Source organism: Zingiber officinale, chromosome 8B (assembly GCF_018446385.1).
Source record: "Zingiber officinale cultivar Zhangliang chromosome 8B, Zo_v1.1, whole genome shotgun sequence".
In the NCBI taxonomy this organism is placed as follows: domain Eukaryota; kingdom Viridiplantae; phylum Streptophyta; class Magnoliopsida; order Zingiberales; family Zingiberaceae; genus Zingiber; species Zingiber officinale.
Window position 1 is genome coordinate 65884571 of NC_056001.1, and position 17854 is coordinate 65902424.

Below are 17854 nucleotides of genomic sequence, written 5' to 3' on the forward strand. Positions count from 1 at the left end.
TTTCAACCATAGACTGCATTATGAGATCATATTGGAGTGTTGTGTTTGCTCGAGCTGCTGCCCAAAATAAGCTTAAACCTGACCTACTGCCAATATCTGTTATCATATTGCAAGACATGTGGTGACAACATAAAGCATGATGGGCGGTAGGGTAGACTTTCCTAACTGCTAATGTAATACCGCGATGTCTATCTGATACTATGCTCATTGACTCTGCATCTGTTGGTTAGTCCTAGGAAGATCATACTGGTTCCACTGTACAAAAAATTTGTACAAGTGTCGAACCTATCCTAATAACCTATTGTGTTATTTAGAAATTAAATTTGGAATCGCAAATAGAACTTAACATTATTGATTCCAAATTTAACTTATCTGTTCTTAATGGTTTAGACTTGGATCGTAAACGATGCTTAACATTATTGATCCAAATCCACCTATGTTATAAATTCAATTAAATATTAATTTCAGAAATCGGTTTCCAGGTTAAAGATGGCGAGGCACTAGGCCTTCTTGGATATGGGAGCAACCACCACTTCCTAAACAAAGCCTTTCAATGAAATATAATATTTAATTTTCTTATATAACCCTAGGTTTAACCAAAAGGAATAATCGAATCACAAATTCGAAAAACAAAAAAACACAAACTCGAATCACAAATTCGAAACCTAGAATTATATGCCTCTTGTGTTTGGAATTCATACAAAGAAAAACTAAATTGATGCGGAAAATAATTACTAGTTATACCTTTCTTTGTAAGCAATAACCTCTTGATCTTCTACCGTATTCCTCTTCTTATCTCGGACGTTGTGTGGGCAACGATCTACCGAGATGAGAACCACCCAAACCCTTCTTCTTCCTCCTTGCAAGTTTCAGCCAAGCACTCCTCCTTGAGATGAAGAGTTTCGGCCACCACCACCAAGCTCCAAGGGATGCTAGAAATAAAACCTCCTTTCTCTCCTTCTTCTCCAAGATAGAACCAGCCACCAACAAGAGGTCTAAGAGAGGAATGAAACCGGCCACTAAAGAAGAAGAGAAGAGGAGAAGAGCAAGGTCTAGGGCCGACCACCACCAAGGAAGAGAGGGAAGAAAATAGAATAGAGTTGTTCCCCATGAAGGCACCCCTACCCCCTCTTTTATAATCCTTGGTCTTGGCAAATAAGGAAAATTTAAATAAAAACTTCCTTATTTTCTTTACCATGAAAAGGAAATTTTAATTAATTAAAACTAATTTCTTTTTCTTAAATCCACATGGCTGGCCACCTCATAGCTCCAAGCAAGGAAAGTTTTAACACAAGAATTTAAACTTCCTAATTTGTTTCCGGAATTTTTTAATAAAAATTTCTCTAATATTTTCCCTTCATGGTTGGTTATAAAAGGAAATTTTATAAATTAAAATCTTTCTATTAAAATATGTGGATGATTTCCAAAAAGAAAAGTTTTCTCTAAAATTAAAATCATCCTTTCAATCTACAAATAAAAAAAGATATTAAATCTTTTCTTAATTTTTTGTAGAAACTTATAAAAGGAAATATTTAATTTTAAAATTCTCTTTTTAAATTATGAACATGGTTACAAAAAAGGAAAGTTTTATCAAAAATTAAAATCTTTCTTTTAACTACAAATAAGGAAAGATATCAAATCTTTCACTTAATCTTTTGTAGGAAGCTATAAAAGGAAATATTTAAATTTAAACTCTCTTTTAAAACCATGGCTTCTACATAAGGAAAGATTTTAAATAAAATCTCTTTTATTTTATATGTGGCCGGCCACACCTAGCTTGGGCTCCAAGCTAGGGCCGACCACTAATCTTGGTTCAATCCCTTGGTTTTGGCCGGCCCAAGCTTGGGCTCCAATCTTGCTTGGCCGGCCACCTAAGGGTGGGTAGGAAGTGGGTATGTGGTGGATATATTTCTCTATATACAAGAGGTTACGTTAGGGACCGAGAGGAGGAATTGATTTTGGTCTCCCGATGAAATTAAGCTTCCCGTGTTCACCCCGAACACCCAACTTAATTTCATCAATAATAATTTATAGCACTAAAGAATTATTATTGAACTACCGCACCAATCCCAAATTACATTTTAGGCTCATTTCTTATTATGAGTGTGTTAGTCTCCCTGTGTTTAAGATGTCGAATGTCCACTAATTAAATGAGTTATTGACAACTCTCTCTTTAATTAATATCTTAGTTCAAAAGTAGTACCACTCAACCTTATCGTCATGTCGGACTAAGTCCACCTGCAGGGTTTAACATGACAATCCTTATGAGCTCCTCTTGGGGACATTATCAACCTAGATTACTAGGACACAGTTTCCTTCTATAATCAACAACACACAATATAAATAATATCATTTCTCAACTTATCGAGGCTATTGATTTATCGAACTAAATCACACCCTTTGATAAGTTAAAGAAATAAATACTAGATATATGTGTTTGTTATTATATCAGGATTAAGAGCACATACTTCCATAATAACAAAGGTCTTGTTCTTCTATGTAGTCAGTATAAAAAGAACTTACCTTAAATGGTCCTGTTCAATATACTCAGAGTGTACTAGTTAATTTTATAGTTAAGATAAACTAATCACTACAAGAAAAAAGCTAATAGACAACGCTTTAAAAGCGTTGTCTATGTGGCTGAAAAAGCGTTGTTAAAAGCACCGTTGTTAAAAGTCTGCTCAAAGACAACGCTTTAAAAGCGTTGCCATTTATAGCAAAGACAACACTTTTGCAACACTTTAAAAGCGTTGTTGTTTTTGGCAAAGACAGCACTTGTGCAACGCTTTAAAAGCGTTGTCTTTTTAAAATAAAAATAAAAAAAATCTATTTACAAAATTATTTTTTTATATTTACAAAACTATTAAATTTCTTTTATCATGTCTAGATTCGAATTGGACATATAAAATAACATTAATTAGCTCGGCTAATGATTTCAAACTCGTACCAAAATAATAGAATTCAATTACAAAGTATTAATATTTACAGGAGAATTCAACTATACACAAATACAAAATAGTTCTGTTTCAAAGTAGATAGTGACATTTGAATTTAAAACAAAAAAAGCACAAAATAGCTAGCCGGCCTTGAAGACAACGATCTGCATGCTTACTTCTACTAGATATACTGATCAAAAAGGATTGTCGGCTTGAGACTCGGACAAAACCTACACTGAACTCTTTTTTCAAGAAGTTAATCTGCATCCTGAAAGACATGAGGCTTTATCAAGTATAACCAGCAATGCTTGGAAGAAAAATTAAGGAGTCAAAAAGTGGAATAATAAGAATAATAATATACATAAAAACAATTGTTTAGTTTCCTTCCACTTTCTTAACTTTAATGTTTCCTTATTTTTCCTTTTACTTGTCTTTTTTAAAAGAGATTAAAAAATGTGGGTGGCCCAGTGTATATTGACATGAATATGAATGTAAAAAAAAGTGAAAGATGTGGAGACTACATACCGATCGGTAGCTAACACCAATAACTACAGCCTGTGAAGTCATTGTTTGCATTGCATCAAGCAAACTATAAAGCAAACGTTGTTTCCCCTGCATACACATGTATCAAAAAGCTCAAAGATTTAGAATAAGGCAAAGGCCATTGCATAATGAGATAAAAATGGAACAACAAAGGAGGATTGACAAGGGAACACAAACAAGTAAAGAAGTACTTGCACAGAATTCTATAAGTGGCTAAAAGTTACTACACGTACCTGAGCAAAAAGATCAAACTCATCCAAGACAAAAATTATTGATTTGTGAGATAATCCACACTCCTTGTCCATGGCAAAATACAAATAGATGAAAATTCAATCAGAAGTTCAGAATGCCAAGGAGAAACTTCTCAGACTTTCAAGTTTGAACATGAAAAATACAAGTTGGTGGAAACTTGTACTTACTTTAATATATCAATCATGAATCCAGCATTGCCATCTGATGAAGCCTAGAAAACACAATGAGATCTAGAGTTCATACCTTGGATGACTATAAAGCAAAAAGCAAAAATTATAAAATTATACAAATTCAATAAGAAATACTTTGCGGATAGCATGCGCTCTTCTTGCTATACAGCTGCTGACCTAACCAATTCCTTGGACATGACTACCACCACAAAGTCTGCCGAAGTAAAGAAGGAAAACACACATTAAAAAGCATTATTACTAAAAGAGTTATCAGTTCAATAAAAATGGTACTTTTACGTATTGTTATTTTACTTATAATCTGTTGTATTTTTTTTTATCAAATCCTCTCCTTCAAAGCCACCTTCTTCAGTGACTCGTCCTTTCTTCCACATAATAGCTCTATTAATGTCGTCATCATCACATAATTCAGTCGCCTACAACAAGAAAAATCCAATAACAGTTAAATGAATAAAATTAGTCATTAAATGAAACAAACTCGCAGGAATTGGTCATCAAATTACAGCACTAGAACAATCAGGAATGTGATCAGGATTAGAGCCAACTGAAGCAGCACATCTCACAGAGGCACAATCATTAAATGAAATGGGAAATCAGGGAAAAGAGCATCATTTCAACTAAAAGACCTAACTCAAAAACACAACAACTTCATCCAAGATTCGCAGGAGGGTTTGGTATATTTTTCTAGTCAAGATGATATGTTTTTCGACTGCCAGGTATTTTTTGGCAAGCTGAAACTTCTTGATGGCCTATCTCAACTCCAAAGCACACAAATATTCCATCTGAGACTCCTAGGAAGTCTTCACTAAGACAATCTAGCCAAAAAAGACATTCTTTGATCGGTTTGACTAAAACGCGTTGATGGCACATTTAAACAAAATAAAAAACAGTGGATGTGCCTCTCAATCCACCATTCACTAGTATGATTATTTTCCAAAATGAACAAGTTTGGGCCATCTAAATAATTAGGAAAGACGAAGTTTAGCTTATCAAACTAGGGATATTTTGGATGTATGAAGAGACAAATTGCATGATTTGGCCATTTCGACCTCAAGAAGTTGAGGTAATCAGCAAAATTGAAGGTTGCTTTGTTTGTTCTTCACACAGGAATCAATGTTTCACTGCAATGTGGTTACCATCATGACTGTCCCAGATATCTAGAAGTGAACAATCATCGCAAAAGAAAAAACACAACTTTAAGCTTGCACAAAATCGAATCAAAGAGACAGAGAGGGGAGAAGATGGCCAGGAGCAACCTTCAGAGCAGTGACGCCGCTTTTAGGGAAGGATCGGAGGAGGAGAGATCGTTCAACGCAGGGAGAGGCGATCTCTAGCACGAGGACGAAGGTGGGCTCGCCTTCACCAGCTGTTGTCCTAGCCTCCCGGTTGCCCCGATTACCAACACTTTGCTGTTGGGGATCTGAAGTTGAGTCTTCTCCTCCACATCCTCACGGGCCGATACCATCGCCATGGTTGGCTGGGACAAGCAGACCACCTCGAGCTGCAATCGGCAACGCCAAAAGAGAGGAGATCGTAGACCGACCGCCGCATTGGGCTTTGCAAAAAGAAAAAACTCCTTATCCGACGCGGTCCGTAAAAAAACAAAAAGAATTACGGATGCGGGCTGCCATTCTCTTCTCTTCGCTCAGATTAGGGTTCGAGAGCAGGTTTTTCTCCTGAGGTTCTCGCAATCCACATTCCACGATGTGATCCCTCATCTTCTGCCGCCTCCGTCCTAACGCGCGGCTCCTGCTCTCTTCGGATTGCTTTCGTCTCCTTTAGACAGTCAACGCGTCCTCCTCTTCTTCCACTGACCCCGACTCGTTCACTCCATGGCCACTCTTTATTCGCCGGAAGCTCCCAACCAGTTGAAATAGGAAATCTGCTGTGGTTACACTGCCTCAACGTCGGGGGCGAAGGAGGCGAAGAGATGGGTCGATCTGTCGTGGTCGATCGCCTCAGCAACCGGATCTGCCGCTTGATGAAGGTGTGGTCTTGACATAGAGGAGTTCAGAGGAGTGGTTCGTGGAGAGGGGTTCGCCAGAGAGTGGTTTGCCGAAGAGGAGTTGGATGTAGAAGGCCGCGTGAGATGAGGAGTTGGGAGAAGGGTTCGGGATAAAAACGATCGGAAGATAGGAGTTGGGAGAAGGGTTTGGGTTTTCTACTCCTGACTTAGATCCAACAGTTTGTATTAATCAAGATTTAGATCCAACGGTTTGTATTAATCAAGATTTAGATGAGAACTTAACAATAGACAATACTTTTTAAAAAACATTGTCGTAGACACTAAAAAAAAGTCTAATAGACAACGCTCTTTACGAAGTGATGTCTTTGACCCGTAAAAATCACTAATAGACAACGGTTTTTAGAAAAGCGTTGTCTATTAATAAGAAAATAATGAAATAGACAACGCTTTTAGTGAAAAGTGTTGTTAAAAAAAAATAGACAACGCTTTTTATAAAAAGCGTTGTCGTTTAAGTGTTGTAGAATCCCAATTTTCTTGTAGTGAATATCAAACTACACTACGACTATTCCAATGGTTTGTTCCTTTTCATCTTAGTCGTGAGCTACTGTTTATAATTTATAAGGAATTGATAACATGATATTCTGTGTGTGACACCACACACCATGTTATCTACAATATAAATTAATTGGACAACTATACTTAGCATATAAATGTAGATATTTGACCAATGTGATTCTTATGTTTATACAAAAAGTTAGGCTTTTAATATACACTCTAACAGCATCAATAGCAAAGAATCTCTTCATATGATCCAAAAACCACTTCCATGTAGACCCACATTCAACTTCAGCGATTCCAAATGCTATTGGGAGGACATTGTCATTAGCATCAATTGTTGTAGCCATCAACAACACACCCGGATACTTCCCTCTTAGATGTGTAGCATCAATTCCAATCAATTTGCGAAGATAAGACCTAAATACTCTTCCATAAGCTCCAAAAGCCCAGAAACAGTGCTGGAACTGATTATCACCATTCCTGTGTAGTGCAACATAGGTTTTAGAATCCTTGACTCTTAACTCATGTAGATATAGTGGAAGATCTCTATAAGCTTGATTATAATCTCCAACAACCTTCTTCATCGCTTTCTCCCGAGCTATGTATGATTTTATGTATGATATGAACACTAAAAACCTAGTTTTTATATCAGATATAATCATACTTGGTTTATACTGTTCATTAGCAACAAATTGCTCTTCAACAGAAGACACTATAAAGGAGGAAGAGCATGCTTGATGATCATCACTTTCCCTAATGATACCACATTGGTGTTCCTTTACATATTTTGTAACAATGAACTCTACATCCCCCGACCAACTACTCTCCATGTACATGGTTGATTGAAGGAGACGACTTTTACTTTATTTTTCCGAGTGTCAACTGGGTTATATCTCATATGTATAACCATGACATGTTTCACAAGTGCATTCTTGAACTCTTGTCGAGATGGAAAAATCTGTCCAACACAAAATTCATGCTCATCTGTTGCCTCTTCAATTGACCTTTGGAGCAATCGAGAATTTAGAATATATGGATTATCAACTATTGAGAACTCCTCCTCTAAGTCACTGTACTGCTCTGGAGAAATTTCATATTGTTCAATATGCATATCATCAGTTAAAAATTCTTATACATCTGTATTACATTGTAATTCCTCTCTAATTTGGGTATAATGCACTTCCTTCTCACTCCAAGTAAGCTCAAAGTAATCGCCAAGTGTTGTATAAGGATTCAGAACCTCATCTTCTTGAATACTTGCTTCTTCATTTAGATCAAATGTAAAATTACTGCTTGTATTTCTATTTGTGTTAGGCACACCACTATACTCCGAAGACGATGGAATATTTGTTCTGGATAATTCTTCTACATTAGCTCCATGTCCAATGCAAGAATTTGTATCAAGTGTATTCCATATCTCAGAGAGAATTTCTTCAATTATATGATCGTCCCTGATAAATAAATTACAAACTAATTTAGTAAATTTGTAACTACATAATCAAGTGTTGTTGTACATACAAATTTATCAAAGACCAAGTATATAGTGTATATATTAGATTTTCATAATTTATCAGTGGTTGTGACACAATTCGACTGATATGGGCCTAGGGTTTTTGTAATTTTGCATAATTTCAACTACTAGGAAGGTTTGAGTGAGGAAAAGATCTATATGATGTAAAAGTAAAGTTTTAACCAAAGATCATGTTGGACCTGATATGATCCCATATCAGGCCCAACGTGGGTCTGATATCATCCAATATCAGGCCCGCATTGAAGCAGAAAATTCTCATAAATTAGGACCACCACTGAGAGAATGAGAGACCTAAATAAAAAATGGTTAGCACAATTTAACTCCTTACAACCATAGAAACTAACAATACGTTAAATAGGTGTAATCAAACAAGTTTACGCCCATAAGTGGCTTTTGATCAAAACACATTGATGGACCAAGGGTAATTGGATTTATGCAAACTCCCAATCACTATGAAGGGTTGAGCGAGGAGAGAAGGTAGATATGGTATCAAACAAAACTTTTGATCAAGGCAGAAAGTGGGCATGATATGATCACATATCAGGCCCAACGCCCTGATACCTACCCTATTAACCTAACATGCATGAGCAAGGTCTAGCTGAAATTTATCATTATAGTGGAGCACCTTGCAAATCGATTAAGTATTGGAGTACATCATATTGCAGATGTTGTTGAATATTTATTCCCCACACATCCAATGAAATCATAAACACGATTTTTATCATCACCCTTTGTAACCTAACTATAATTTTTTTACATCACTACCCTATTTTCTATAAATCTATACATACATCGCTAAATCTTTAACTGTATTCTTCTACTAATTTCACTCTTGCTAGAAGTTTGTCTTTCAACGCTGATGTTCTTAATTGCTATTGTCCTTTGGACTCCTCTTGAAACTCTTACGACAATATCTCTAAACCCTAACTGGTCTTTTGCATTCCCGCCAATCAGCATGAGAAGGAATGGTAAGCGAAGGAGGTTCATGATCGTTTCGTGTTTATAAGACCAGACAGAGGGATGGAGGGAGAGAGACAGTAAGAGGACGTACATTCGAACCATAAAATAATTTTTAATTCAATTTATGGCTTGGATACTTGAAAAATAGTGATGGAAAAGAGGAGGTTGGCAGATTGCGAGAGGGGTAAAATGAGAATTGAATTTTTTTATCTGCGCCTTTTGGTATAAACAAAACTACCCTACATTTTTTGATAAATATAATATACAAGCTACGTCTTTTGGTAAATTACCGTAAAAATATAAATTAATCATTAATAGAAAAGATATTTTTAAAAATTAAATATAAAAATAGATTAAAGAAAATTAACTGAAAATGTTTTAAACATCTCTCTATTTTCTATCCAGTAATATTTTATCCTTATATTAAAAAAAACATTTAATCTACCAAAGTCAAATATGAACAAATTTATAAAAGATAATTATATCCGTATAATTTAAGTATTTTTTTATAATAGTAAGAGGAAAAAAAATATAATGTATTAATGTAGAAAATAATTATATATGTTTTCGAGGTCGGCTATTAATTATTGATGAATTAAATCGATGGTGTATACATGGAGAAAAATATATATAAACGGATAAAAAATATATAGAAGTATCTAGTGATAGTGCCCTTCATCACTCGCTTGGATATGTGATTGATGTCGATTTATCGGTGCGTCCGTTCTCGATGTCTTACAAAACAAAACTTATTAGTTGAGGGTTAATATTGTTAGTATTATCCTCTTTGATGATCAAGTCGGTGATGAATTAAGATGAGGCTTGCATGAATGCTTGAAAAAGTAAAAGAGCTCGAATAAGATAGAAAATTTATCGTAAGAAAAGAAAATTATACCTTTATATATTTTCATGGAATCTTATATAATTATGGACATGAACGAATCTGAAATTTAAAATTTAGAGAAAAGTGAAAAAAATAATTATTATGTAATGTATTCGAAGGCTACGCAGTTAGGACGACGAAAATATACATTTTAAACTATTTAATTTAATTTTATTTGTATAATTAAGTATTAATTTTTATATATTATTAGATTTTATATATAATTTATTGATTTTAATTAGTAAATCAGAAGCCATGTTACTTTAGATATCAATAAAATTAGCTAGATTTAGAGGATGTTTGGCTAAACTTATTAAAAATAGCTTATAAGTTCGTACAACTTATAAGTTGTTTTAGGAACTTATAAGTTGTTAGATCTTATTTTAAAAATGAGTTGTTAAAGTGTTTGGGTGAACTTATTACAATCAACTTAAATGGATCTTTTTATTAATAGAATTACCAAAAATGGTATAATACTATTAATAGCGGGTTTTGAGATTTTTATTAATAGAGAGTTTTGAGCGAATTTCTGTATCGGAGGAGAGAAAATTAGAAAGAGACGTTGGCGGAAAAGATGACACAACGTTGGAAGAAAAGTCGACGGAGATAAAAAAATATTAGGCTTATAAAAATTTATGGAGGATAAGATGGGAATTTATGAAATTATATAAGGATATTTTAGAGAAATAAATTATTAAAATAAGATCTTTTTTTTAAAAGTAGGGTCTTCTATACTTTTTTAAAAATAGCTTATAAGCTCCAAAACAGCTTATTTTGATAACTTATAAGCTATTTGAAAAAAAATTTATCAAACAAATTTGAAGAGCTTATAAGTTCCAAAAAAATAGCTTATAAGCTATTTTCGAGAGCTTATAAGCTCAGCCAAACACCCTCTAATTAGTTAGATATGAGAAAATAGAAATGAACGTAAATTATTAATAAATTTAATATTATTTTTTTCTTTTAAATTATCCTAAAATATATTAAAAATAAAGATATAATTATCTTTTATAATTTTTTCATATTTAACTTTGATCAAATAATGTTAAATATTATTTTTAAAATAAAAGGGGCAAAATGCTATTTGATAAAAAAATAAAAGAGGATTAAAAATATTTTTTTCCTAAAATATAATATTATTTTAATTATTTTAATAATAATCCTAAAAGTTAGAAAAAGTTCATTCTAGCCCGCTAATAGCCATTTTAACAATATATATTTTATCCTATTTTATTTTACAGCAATTCACAGTTAGGTTTCTATAATTTAACATATTGCTTATATGGTACTTCAAAATCAGGAATTGGAACCTCTATGGTCTATTTCGTAAAAGTGAATTCTAGGGGTAATGAAAATTTCTCATCATCATGGAACTAACCGTATCCAAAAACAGCGGTGGCAGTGAAACGACGATGGTTTTAGCGGCGGCGGCATCGCCGCCGGTCAACTCAAAGGCGATCCGCTCCGCTCCTCTCTTCCCTTTCTACCTCCGCCACAGCAAAAACACCTTGAGAGCGCAATTTGTCGAGGTCAAGAAGAAGACCACTGCTTTCGCTTCTTCCATCTCTTTCTCCCCCTTGCAATCCTCTCGTTCTCCTTCGCGCCCTCAGCTTCTACTAGATCTATGCGCCCAGGGCCACCTCGAAGAGGCCCTCCGCCTACTCCTCTCCGCGGAACCATCTGCCTTGCACTCTCTCTCCGATGGCATAGGCCTCCTCATCCAGGCCTGCGGCGCCCAGGGCGACCTCGACCTCGGCCGCTGCGTCCACGCCCTCCTAGACTCCTCCTCTGAACTCATCTCCAATTCTGTCCTCACCACTCGCCTTCTCACCATGTACTTCGCCTGCGGCGCCCCCGCCGACGCCCGTCGGCTCTTCGATTCCCTCGCAAAAAGGAACCTTTTTCAATGGAACGCCTTGATCAGCGGATACACGCGCTGCGACCTTTTCCCTGAAGCTATCGACGCCTTCCTGCAGTTGATGTCCGTGGCCGAGCTCCAACCCGACAATTTCACCATCCCCTGCGTCGTCAAGTCTTGCGCCGGGCTGATGGATGAGTCGGCCGGGAAATCCATACATGGAGTGGCCGTGAAGCTTGGATTGGCTTCTGATACTTTCGTCAACAATTCTCTGATTTCGATGTATGGCAAATGCGGTCGCGTCGATGGTGCCTCTCATGTGTTCGATACGATGCCGGAGAGAAACTTGGTTTCCTGGAACTCAATGATTTCTGTGTTTTCTGACAATTTGTTACTGGAAGATGGATTCAGCTTGTTCACGGAGATGTTGTTGGTCGTCGCCGATGATAACTTCAAACCGAATGATGCCACGATCGTTACAGTACTTCCTATGTGCGCGGTAGAAGGATGGCTCGAGATGGGAAGAGTTCTTCATGGATTGACAGTGAAACTGGATTTAGTTCATGAACTCAGAGTGAGCAATGCTTTGGTTGATATGTATGCAAAGTGTGATTGTTTACCGGATGCGCAAAAGCTCTTCGATAACAACCTCAACAGGAATGTTGTGTCATGGAACACGATAATCTGTGGCTTGTCAAGGAATGGAGATGTCAAGAGGACCTTTGATCTTCTCCACCAAATGCAAGATAAAGGATTCAACGCCGATGAGGTGACTGTGTTGAATGTCTTGCCGGCTTGTTCATCGCCGTCAGAATTACGAGCTGTGAAGGAAGTCCATGCTCATGTGATCAGAAATGAACTGCACAGCAATGAATTGGTTCCAAATGCTCTGATGGCAGCTTATGCAAAATGTGGATCTCTAAACTATGCAGATAATGTCTTCGAAAGAGTGAAGATCAAGACTGTTGGCTCATGGAATGCAATTGTAGGAGGTTATGCACAGAACGCTGATGCTAACAAAGCCATCCAATTATTCCTTCAGATGTCGTCTTCCGGCATACAGCCTGATTGGTTTACCATAGGAAGCATGTTGCTTGCTTGTGCTAATCTTCAGGATCTTCCTGATGGAAAGTCCCTCCATGGTTATGTCCTGAGGAATGGCTTGGAGAAGGATTCATTCATTTTGATCTCACTTATCTCAGTTTACATCCAATGTGGACGAGCAACTGAAGCGAGGTTTTTGTTTGACGGCATGGAGGTTAACGATTCTGTCTCGTGGAATGCCATGCTTGCTGGCTACTGTCAGAATGGACTTCCATTGGAATGCCTCGAGCTTTTTCGCCAAATGCAGCATGACAGACATGGACCTACAATTTTCGCAACCACCAGTGCCTTCACGGCTTGCTCTGAACTATCTGCCTTGCGGTTAGGGCAAGAGGCACATTGCTATGCACTGAAGAATGGCTTTGCAGAGGATACCTTCCTTAGCAGTTCAGTAATCGATATGTATGCGAAATGTGGTGCCGTGGAGCAAGCCCGGACCTTCTTTGGCAACATAAAGAACAAAGATGTGGTCTCATGGACTGTGATGATCACTGGATACGCTATCAATGGCCTCGGGCACGAAGCAATACAACTATACAAAATGATGGAAGCACAAGGGTTGAAGCCTGATGCATTCACCTATGTCGGCATTTTAATGGCATGCAATCATACAGGATTGGTGGAAGAAGGATTGGGCTACTTCGAGGAGATGAAAAACAAGCACGGTATCGATCCAAAGTTGGAACACTATGCGTGTGTTGCAGACATGCTTGGGCGTGTAGGGAAGTTGGCGGAAGCATTAACAATCATCGAAGAGATGCCTGAAGAACCTGATGGCAGAATCTGGAGTGCATTGCTTGCAGCGTGCAGAACTCATGGTGACATATGTTTGGGGGAGAAAGTTGCTGAGAAACTGTTAGATTTGGAGCCACAGAGATCTGAGCATTATGTTTTGGCGTCGAACCTCTTTGCAAGCCAAGAGAGGTGGGATTGCGTTCGAAGAATTAGACACCGAATGAAAGAGATGGACCTCTACAAGGACCCTGGTTTTAGTTGGATCGATGTGGGTGGTCGAGTTTACAACTTTGTTTCGGGTGATAATCAACTTCCAGAATCCGATGACATTCATAGAATGTGGTGTGTTCTCGAGGAGAAGTTGAGGACAATTGGATATGTTCCCGACACTAGTGTAGTGTTACATGAGTTGAACGAGAAGGAGAAGCTTAAGATATTGCAAGGCCATAGCGAGAAACAAGCGATAGCTTTCGGGCTGTTGAAGACGAATGGAAACACGAAAATTAGGGTGTGCAAGAACATAAGGATATGCAGAGACTGCCATAACACAGCCAAGTTGCTTTCGAAAGTGGTAGAGCGGGAAATTATCGTGAGAGACAATAAGAGGTTCCATCATTTTAGAGATGGTTCATGTTCTTGCAAAGATTTTTGGTAATTGTACCCATTCAAATTCTCCTTTTAATATTAAAAGTTAATGACAATTTAAAATTTTCATATAAAATTGGTAATTAACTCAAGAAAAATAAATAATGAAAATGAGAGCTTACCAACCAGTTTGGTAGATCTGTGATTGAATCTTTACAAAATCTCTGCATTATTTAAGTGAATCAGGAAGAGAAGGACAACTCCTAATCTGAATCTGCCAATCCTACCAAAGGTTAAGAATTACACTGACTAAAAAGTAAATTTTTTTATTCTTAGGGTATCGGCTCGATAGGGACTGGTCGAATTGGAAGGTGATTAAAGTGGACTCGTTGAACCAAAGCATTCATCAAACTATCTCAACTTCCCACAACCACTTCTTCACTCTGAAATGGGTACAACAACTACACGCCATTTCAATATCAAGCTGACACAATCCAACCAAAATCTGAATTAGTAGAAGCTACTCTTCCACACTTACTACTTCCGTTCAGGTATTTACTTGGAAAGAAAATAGAGTTTGAGGTGATCTTACCAAGTGAAATGATATGAGTAGACACTGCCAAAGAAGCCAGAGACCAAGGCTCCACATGCTTATTAAAATAAGAGATCCCACCGTCTATGTGTCTCCAATCTGCATGAAGGTTAAATCAATAAAGAAGTCATAGTGCAATCACCTCAGAAGGCAGAGAAGCCCATGTGACAATGGACAATAAGCTTGAATAATTGAAAAAAAAAGAATATAGTACTGAAACAATTGCATGCAAGCAATCACATGATAGCCAACGTCCAAAACACCTCTCAATTAGTGTGCACTTGTACATTGAATCACCAATTCCCATCAGTTCTTTCTTCATGCTTCACTAGCCTTGTTTTTTTATGCAGTGAGATCTAAAGCTTGTTCACCATATCCCTGCTATCAGTAGTTATTTCTATGTTTCCAAATGAACCCATAGCTGAAGACAGATCTCTGAAGCTACTGCTGCCCTCGGTGCAATTCTGGGTCCTTGGCAGCCTGTGCGAGACGTCACCCTGCTCTTCGCCATCCTTGGCATTGGCGATGACCAGCTTTGAGATGCCGGTGCGGCAAAAGGGGCAGGCAGGCGATGGCAAGCACAAGGTTGTGGGGTTGGGCTTGCTATGGCAGCACAAGGCAAGAACGCAATGGGCACACATCTGATGCTTGCAGTCTTGGACCTCCATGGTGCAAGCTCTGTCGAAGCAGATGGAGCACAGCTTCGCATCGCCATCCTGCAAAAGCTTTCCTTTGCATGAGAGATACAAAATATAAAGAATATGGACCTCCATGGAAGCACTACAATGATGTACAACATCATGGTAGGTTGAAATCCCAGTACAAAAATACAACGGAAATATGGGGATAAATAAAATACAGTACCTCTGAAATATCATCATCAGATGCTATATCTGAACGAGCAAGAGATGTCAAAGATTGATTTGCTGCTTTCAGGATCTTTAGCTCTCTTTGTCTGTTACCCTCCACCAGAGCTGCCTCCAGTAGAGCTTTGGCCTCTAGATTAAGTTCGCTAATGAACTTCAATGAAGAGGGCCAAACCAGAGGATCTGCTGCAGACGGGTCAAGTAGAGCTGCGCATGTTGCATGATTCTGCTTCAGTGCAACCTCGTACGGTAGCCTCCTGCAGATCCAATTGCCAAATTATCATATCAGATGAGGGATGAGCACTGGATATATGAACTGCATTAAGTAAAAATTCAACCATAAATCGATAAATGTTCTAACCATACAAGATAAACAAAGCCTAATCCTGAATCAGAAACAATGAGGAAGATGTTCTAACCCAGATGCATCTCTCTGAAGCCGATCAGCACCTCGCGCGAGCAATTCACGGATGCAGTCCAAACTTCCCCCGCGAGCTGCCAAGTGAAGCGGAGTGCTGCCGAGAAAACTGCAAATTTTGGATCTTTTGAGTTCATCGTGAAGTCACAATCAACAGAATTGAGATTCAGAAGAAAAGAGCAAGCAGATTACCCGTATCGGCCAGTCGAAGAACCAACGAGAGCTCCGCTGTCCAAGAGAGTATGAACACAGTTGGGCCGTCTTTGCCTGGAAGCGAGGTGCAGCGGCGTCGCCCCTGAGCCATCTCTCAGGTTGACAAATCGAGCGAATCCCCTGCGAAATCCACAAAACAAGGAAACAGACAAGTTTAATACCTTGATGAATTGAGCTACATGATAAAGCCAATGGCTGGCGGATCCCTAGAGGGGCTTACCAAGAACCGGCGACTGGTGCGGATTTGGCCGCCAGCAAAATCGATTGCAAACAATCTGAGTGACCATAATACGCAGCATAGTGCAGGCATGTTCTTCCATGTCCTGAATCGAACATTAAGATCTAGCCACGAAGAAGTAATTAGGAAAAATTAATTGGAGGAAAAGAAGGGGCAAATTTTGACCAGCAGCAGGAATTTGACTCACATTTGCTCCCGAATCAAGAAGCTTTTGCAGGCACTCGATCTTCCCGTGCATCGCGGCCAACATCAATGGAGTCTAGTTTTAGGAATAGATCCACAGAGAATGAGATCTTGCTAACCGATTTGGGAGTACAAAAGAGAGAACGCCCTTTTATGCGCTTCCTCACCTGTTTATCTCGATTAGCGACATCGGGACTCGCAGATCGATCCAAGAGCAAAGATAGAACCTGCGATCCCCAAGCGGATCAAAAACGAAAACCCTCGCAGATGAAGAAGCCGAGAGGCGGAGGAAAGGCCTCACCTCGACGCGGCCATTGGCGGCGGCGATGTGCAGCGCGGAGAGACGATCGTAGATGGTGGTCCGAAGCAGCAGAGAGGGGTCGTCGCTCAGGGCGCAGTCCACCGCTGCCAAGTCACCGGCTTGGACTGCGGTGAAGAACTCGTGCTCGTAGCTCGAGCTGGCGCAGCTCACGCCCTGGCCCATCGCCGCCCTGCCACTCCGAGCTCCGGTTACCTCCGACCGATCGACCGGAGCGCCGGCGAGGGGGGAGGAACGTGGAGAGGAAGAGGAAGATAAAGATCCAGTGAATCGCGCTATCTCTCTCCCTCTCTTCAAATGATAAACACAGTGATCGTTCAAACCCTTCCAAATAAAGAATTTCTAGCAAATTAGAAACGATGAGCAATGAATTGTGATAATTAATATTAAATAATTATCTTCTCTACCAACCCTAAAATATCTCAACTTTAGGATTAAATTGTAATATCTGAATCATGACTTTAGTAATTTTTTAATTCCTTAATTACGACTCTGGAAATCATTCACACGAGTAGATTGAATATCATGAGGTGAAATTAGGTGAAATTGTTGACTTGCTGAAAATTGTTGAATATCATGATTAGATTTACTGATTTCACAAGCAAAATCAAACTCAAGCAGTGTTATTTTCAGATGAAAAAAAACCTAAAACCAAATCGAAACTCAAATAAATTGAATTGAAAATTCCAGTTTATTTCAATTTAAATATAAATAAAAAATCGGTGGCGAGACAGCGGTCCAAATAGGGTTTGACTATGCATTTCATGTGGAAATTTAGAACCGTGATGGTATTAGGATATAAGGAGGAGGATTGACTCGGCGTCCACTTTAATAAAGGAGCCTCACACTATTTTCTAATTTATTTATTTACTTATTATTAGCAAGTTTTTTTTTTTAATTTTATCATAATCATGACCGTCACAATC

At 38.2% G+C, this 17854-nt stretch overlaps 2 protein-coding genes and 1 long non-coding RNA gene across 5 annotated transcripts; 1 reads left to right on the forward strand and 2 right to left on the reverse strand.

Annotated features, from left to right (window-relative positions):
• Window positions 1-2993: 2993 nt before the first annotated feature.
• On the reverse strand, window positions 2994-4136 carry LOC122017285. The gene is made up of 3 exons (XR_006121314.1): window positions 4037-4136; window positions 3899-3942; window positions 2994-3775 (listed from the first exon to the last, which is right to left on the reverse strand). It is a non-coding gene; the product is annotated as an uncharacterized LOC122017285 (long non-coding RNA).
• A 6983-nt stretch (window positions 4137-11119) lies between these two features.
• On the forward strand, window positions 11120-14169 carry LOC122014644 (pentatricopeptide repeat-containing protein At1g18485-like). The gene has a single exon (XM_042570972.1). The coding sequence runs from the start codon at window positions 11185-11187 to the stop codon at window positions 14167-14169; it is 2985 nt and encodes a 994-aa protein (XP_042426906.1). The 5' UTR covers window positions 11120-11184.
• LOC122014645 (E3 ubiquitin-protein ligase XB3-like) lies at window positions 12929-17272 on the reverse strand. 3 transcript variants are annotated; one of them, XR_006120735.1, is made up of 9 exons: window positions 16911-17272; window positions 16777-16836; window positions 16614-16685; window positions 16409-16530; window positions 16168-16308; window positions 15977-16084; window positions 15556-15814; window positions 14955-15407; window positions 12929-14790 (listed from the first exon to the last, which is right to left on the reverse strand). XR_006120735.1 is itself a non-coding variant. In XM_042570973.1 (8 exons), exons 1-8 carry the CDS (start codon window positions 17091-17093, stop codon window positions 15048-15050), a joined length of 1305 nt encoding a protein of 434 aa, XP_042426907.1. In that variant the 5' UTR covers window positions 17094-17272; the 3' UTR covers window positions 14855-15047. The 3 variants fall into 3 exon arrangements, 1 of the variants encoding a protein (XP_042426907.1); XR_006120734.1 differs by having other exon boundaries at window positions 14932-15407; XM_042570973.1 differs by lacking the exon at window positions 12929-14790 and having other exon boundaries at window positions 14855-15407.
• Between the last annotated feature and the right edge of the window lie 582 nt (window positions 17273-17854).